This window comes from Coenobita brevimanus, chromosome 61, assembly GCF_032717465.1.
Source record: "Coenobita brevimanus isolate Jiangsu-jjx chromosome 61, ASM3271746v2, whole genome shotgun sequence".
Lineage (NCBI taxonomy): Eukaryota > Metazoa > Arthropoda > Malacostraca > Decapoda > Coenobitidae > Coenobita > Coenobita brevimanus.
In genome coordinates this window covers 7,321,628-7,328,083 of record NC_137014.1, presented here as the reverse complement: position 1 = coordinate 7,328,083, position 6,456 = coordinate 7,321,628, and the positions used below count along the sequence as shown (strand labels likewise).

The 6,456-nt window shown below is 42.9% G+C and overlaps 1 protein-coding gene across 1 annotated transcript; it reads left to right on the top strand.

Annotated features, from left to right (window-relative positions):
• Positions 1-2,102: 2,102 nt before the first annotated feature.
• Positions 2,103-4,379, top strand: LOC145403614 (uncharacterized). Its single transcript, XM_080275291.1, has one exon. The coding sequence runs from the start codon at positions 2,103-2,105 to the stop codon at positions 4,029-4,031; it is 1,929 nt and encodes a 642-aa protein (XP_080131417.1). The 3' UTR covers positions 4,032-4,379.
• Positions 4,380-6,456: the final 2,077 nt, after the last annotated feature.

Genomic DNA, 6,456 nt, shown 5'->3' with positions numbered 1-6,456 from the left:
TCTAGAGAAGGGAAAGAAGTTGTATGCGCCTTTCATGGATTTGGAGAAAGCATATGACAGGGTGGATAGACAAGGATTGTGGGAAGTGTTAAGAATATATGGAGTAGATGGGAAGTTGTTGAATGCTGTGAAGAGTATGTACGATGGTGCGAAGGCTGCAATGCGTGTGGATGGTGAACTAAGTGAATTTTTCTCTTTGAAAGTTGGGTTGAAACAGGGATGTGTCATGTCTCCATGGTTGTTCAATCTGTACATGGATGGGGTAATAAAAGAGGTACAAGGTAGGGTAGTGGATGTTAGTGGCCCTTTGTGAGAGAGGATAGTGTTTGGAAACTCCATGTACTGTTGTTTGCAGATGATACTGTGTTGTTGAGTGAAGACGAAGGGGAGCTGCAAGGCTTGGTGGATGAGTTTGGGAGAGTGGGTAAGAAACGGAATCTAAAGGTGAATGTAGGGAAGAGTAAAGAGATGGTCTTTGAGAGAGGTGAAGTCAGTGAATGTACAGCGAGGTTGAATGGTGAGGAATTGGAAAATGTGAGTACGTTTAAGTACTTGGGTAGTGTGATGAGTAAGGATGGAGGTTTGGAGGGTGAAGTGCTTCAAAGATTACAGCCGGGAAGAAAGGTTGCTGGTTCTTTGAAAGCAGTGATAAGAAACAGGGAAGTGAACATGGAAGTGAAAAAGTTACTACATGACAGTATTGTGATACCAACTCTAATGTATGGAAGTGAAGCTTGGACGTTGTTGGATGGACACAAGTCAAGAGTGAGAGCAGTGGAAATGAGTTATTTAAGAGGAGCCTGTGGAGTCACATGGAGAGACAGGCTGACGAATGAGGATATAAAGGAGCGTTGTGGTGTGGATGTGGATGTGATAGGAAGCGTTATGAGGAACACACTGAGGTGGTTTGGCCATGTGGAGAGGATGGAGGGTGAAAGACTGACGAAGAGAGTGTATGTGAGTGAGGTGGAGGGGGGAAGAGGGAGGGGGAGGCCGAGGATGAGATGGAGGGATGGGGTGGAGAGGTATATGAGAGAGGGGAGTGTGAGTTGGGAGCAGGGCAGTGAAATGGTGGGGGACAGGATGACTTGGAGGCGATTTGTTTGTGGCCACCCCAAATGGGATTGAGGCGTCTGGCAATAGATAGATAGAAAAATGTGAGTTTATATATTCTCAGCATACCAATAACATTCAAAAGTTTTAATGTTTACTGTCTAAAGAGTAACAGTAATACTAAACCCATATTATCTCTTGGGGTGTAAGAACATGAGGATAGTCTAATAGTCCAGAACATTTCAGGTTAGGAAACCTACTTATGATCCTGACAGCATTTTACATGAAGTAAAAGAACTTCTGGCAACCTTTAGGAGAGTCCATCCATAATGCATATTGCATAGCCTGTATGTTGTCATGAGTGCTCTACAGATAGTACAAAAAAATCAGCCCTTTAGAGACTGTTATCTTAGGTAAAGTTATTCCTGGAAAAACATTAAAAACATGGAGGAAACTAAATACATGTGCTTATCTCATTTTCAGTACCTTGCCACGTGTGATGCCTGTAAATGAGTTTATAGATAAAGTAAGACTACAAAGAACAGAGAGATTCACATTAGATTTTGAAATTAAGGTGTAAGTAAATGACACATTCTCTCTCTCTCTCTCTCTCTCTCTCTAAGAACTTTTAACTGTTCTGGTCATTGGAACTGCCCTGGCTTTCTTTCTCATTTCTGATAACTGCCAGTCATTTAAACACAACCCGTCTAGGCATCTTAAAATGAATATATCTTGATTTTGGTCATAATTTGTTCATAATTTCGAAGGGACAAGATTTGCTGGTTGTTATCCTTCGATTCATTTGTTTACATTAAAAAGAAAGCTTGTTATGTGCTTTTCCTTTCTTTTCATCCCTTCTCCATTGAAACTGCTTTGTTATTACCAGATTTAGGTGTGTCGCGAGTTTGCAATACCGCAGGTATTGTATATACAGTAATGTATTTAGCTTTTCCCGATACATAGGAAAGTTGTCATTACTATACCAGGCTTACTTTGTGTCCGTTTCGTATCAGTCATTGATATGTACCCATGTTTCCTCAGCACTTGGTATGGACAAGGGAGGATCAGCCCAGAGTGCAGCCATGGAGGCATTAGCCAAGCTGGGTCCAGATATTGACTTTGCTCTTCTGGCCAAGATGGGAGTGACATTGGACCCGGTTCTAACCAAACAGCTGCGACCAGACCTGGATGTGAAGATGATGACCAGCAAGGGAGAGGCCTCGCATTCGTACACTTCCCCACACACGTCACACCCAGCCTCACATCCCCTTTCTCATTCACAAGGTCACCCTGCCCAGCATATGAGCAAGTCTGATGCTGCCTATTTAGCCAAGCTGCAAGAGGCCAGCCTGGCCAGTGCAAATGCATTTGCTAAGCTGGATCCTACTCTGTTGGCCAAGTTGGACCAGACAACACTGGCCCAGTTGTCCAAGCTTGACCCAGCCACTCTGGCCAAGCTAGACCACAACATGTTGGCTCAACTGGCAAAGGTGGATGCTTCTGCTGCAGCTGTCTCCATGTCAATGAGCAAGGCTGATCAGGCCATGTTGCAACAACTAGCCAAGTTGGACCCTCACACACTTTCCAAAATGGACCCTCAGACTCTTACTCAGTTGGCTAAGATTGATCCAATGATCCTGGCCAAGATGGATCAAGCAACACTGGGTCAGCTTGCTAAGCTGGACCCACATACCCTAGCTAAAATGGACCAAGCCATGTTGGCCCAGCTGGTTCGGCATGATGCCCAGATGCAGGCACATACCCGAGCAGCCCTCAGCAAGATGGATTCTGCCACCCTGGCCCAGTTGTCTAAAATGGATCCTCACCTTCTGTCCAAGCTAGACCCTAACACCCTTGCCCAACTAGCCAAACTGGATGCACATACTCTTTCCAAGGTGGATTCCACCACTCTGTCCCAGCTGGCCTCCATGGATGCTGTAGCCATGGCCCAGCTGTCCAAAATGGACCCTCACTCCCTCTCCAAGATTGATCAAGCTACATTAGCCCAACTTGCTAAAATGGACCCACATGCCCTGTCCAAGATGGACACTGCCATGCTAAATCAGTTAGCTAAGTTGGACCAGCAGGCCATGAACAAAATGAACAATGCAGCACTGGCACAGCTTTCTAAAATGGATCCTCACAACCTTTCAAAGAAGGATGTGTCTTCCCTCAACCACTTGATGAAGATGGATCCTCACACTCTGAGCAAGATGGACCCAGGTATCTTGGCACAACTGTCTAAAGTGGAAGCTCAAGCCAAGATGGATCCTACTGCCCTGGCCCAGCTTGCTAAGCTGGATGTCCATGCCAAGATGGACCCCAACTCACTTGCCCAGCTGGCTAAGCTTGACCAGCAAATCAAGATGGATCCATTGACTTTGGTCCAGCTTTCTAAGTTAGACCCTATTGCTAAGATGGATGTCAACACTTTGGCTCAACTTTCCAAGCTTGATGCCCATGCCATGGCCAAACTTGATGCTCAGCTGGCACAGTTGTCAAAGCTGGACACCCATACACTATCCAAACTTGATGTTAACACACTAGCCCAGCTTGTTAAATTAGATCCTCACCTGCTGACTAAGCTAGACTCCAATGCCCTAGCACAGCTAACAAAGTTAGAGGCACAGCAGATGCAGGCAGCAGCAGCTGCAGCAGGTTTATCAAAAGCTGATTTAGCTGAACTTCGGAAGCTTGAGGCAGAGGCTTTTGCTCGTCTGCAGCCAAGTGATCTTGATGCATCTCTCCTGAGTCCATCAGCTGCTGGGCTGACCACCACCACTTCCAGCTCAACCAGTGCTCATGGCATGTCCAAGTACCAGCAACTGTTGGCAGTGATAGAAGAAATGGGAAAGGACATTCGTCCCACATATGCAGGCAGTAAGAGTAGTGCTGAACGACTGAAACGTGGCATTGTCCACGCCCGCATCCTAGTTAGAGAGTGCCTCATTGAGACTGAACGTGCTGCTCGCACATAAACAAAGGGAATGGGAAAGCTAAATAAAAATTGCAGGATATACTTTGTGGTCAGGAGCATGACATTTTATGTACAGGTATTTTATTGAAGTTTAATGCAGATCACTGTGCAGTAGGTCAGTTGAACTGTGATTTTAAGTGTTATCTTACATGGTACCAATATTTCTTAATCATTTTTGCTGCATCCGTCATTCTCAAAATGAGACAGCCGTGGCGACCCTGACTTAATAAAGATTTTGGCATACCAGTAATATATCCAGGTTAATACAGATGAAGAGTATAATCTTAATGTATGATAATATGACATGTTTATCATAACTTACTTTAATATATGACAGCCTTAAAAATATTATGGAATATCACTTAATAGCCCTTCATAGTTTTGTGGTGGTACAATCATTTTCATTAATGGTTAACATTTAAATATGTACATATGGTATATATATTTTGACACACACACACACACACACACACACACACACACACACACACACACACACACACACACACATTGTATTCAGGCATAGTCATGTCACTGATGAACCATGTATTGCTTTAAGTCACATTTAGATTGCCCAGAAACAGAAGAAGAATCCATTTAGTGACTGGTAAATCAGTCTTTGGTGTCAGTAACCTTATTTTGGTAATTAAAGTAAATTTGTATCTTATGAGCTGCATAAAAGTGATTTATGCAGGTTATCCCTTTCGGCTTCTTAAGATTTCAGGAAAGGATTTGCTGCAAGTTGTACCTCCTTCTCAGCAGTGATGAATAACTTTAATAGATAATTGTCATTGCAGACCTTTTGGTATACCTGCTGTTGAGCTACAAAGAAATTTTAAGACAGTCAGTGAAAAGTCTAGTCCATCAGTTAAGTATGGTATGGTCACCTTCCCAGTTGGTAAGAATACGTGCCTTTTACAGGGTGTCCAGGGACTTGACATGCTAACATCAGGAGGCGATTCTGTGACTAATTTTGAGTAAAGAATGCTAAATGCTAAATGAACATGGATCAGGTCCCTACTGTTGGAAGTTACAAGTAGTGATTACCTTATTAATGAGCTGGAAGGAGAAGGGAGACCATTTTCACCCACAGGATCATCATTAACTGAAGCTACATAATGTTTGATGATTGAATCCATGTTAATTTAGCATTTTCTACTCAAATTCAGTCTTAGAATTACATTCTGAAGTTCATATATAATGTCCTTTGACACCTTCTGTATCAGAATTTGAGAAATGCATCGAAAATAACAAAGTCATCAATGCATTATATCCACATTTATACTGAGCACCAGCATAAGGTAATTGGAATGAATAAGTTCAGAGGTACAATTCTCATGATGTTGTTCAGCCCCACATGGGGGTACACATAGAAAGGGTACAGTAGTATATGTTTTCATGTGTATAATTTCCACATGCACTTATTACCCTACACTCCAAAAGCCTTCCACACCTATACCCATGAATTAAGCACTGGATGAGGGTTGGTCATTTCTCCAGATAAAGAAAGGGGTACTGTATTCCTTTGCTTTATGGGTCTGTTGACCTTCAGGACCCATAGAACCCAGCTTGAAAATACAGTAAAAGTCCTCTCATTCGGCATCTGGTCGTACGGTATTATTAGTCTCTTGGCGGTTTTCATAAATAGTCCATTACGAAAGTTCTCTGCTCTTCCGGCACGTATGCTAAGCTGATCGGCAAATTTGGTGCCGTTGGTGCTAGATCTAGCGCTTTTCATAATAATTTAGCACATGTAAATATTAGATTTACCGTACATCTATATCTAGCATGTTTTGAAGTCCAGTTTAGCACTAATGTTTGAACAGTTCACTTGTAGCTAAGCATGTTTTAAAGTTGAGCTTTGCTCTTTTGAAAATTTCTCCTTGCCGTCGGCCATGATGACTCATGAGTGTCTGGCTTTGTGAGCAGGACCTTTTGAGGGTTTGGAAACTTTGTTGTGCTATTCTACAGTCATCTTCTCGTTCTCTTGTTGCGCTATGGCCTCTGCTAGTGGAAAGCCTACTGGTGTTTTGAAAAAAACACACCCAGAAGGTGCTGACTATCTCCAGGAAGATTGAATTATTAAAAATATTAGAGGCTTGTGTTCGTAGGAAGGAGATAATGGAAGATTTCGGTGTGTGCTCTTCCACTCTATATGACCTTAAGAAACAGAAGGCCGATTTTAGTGCTTAGGGTTGACCAGTAATACTTGCTTGACACTGTGATTGCATTGGGGTGACTGACTATGATTCCTAGAAACTTTCTGGTAGGTTTTCCCAGCCATCCTGCAGTTTCTGCTCTTTCAGCACCTGCTTGGTTCCGAAGATGCTGAATGAAAGGACTTCTACTGTATATAGTTGAGCTGCCTGTCAGTAACAGTGTATGAAAGCCAGCCATTATCAAACAGACCATACGAACTAAAAATA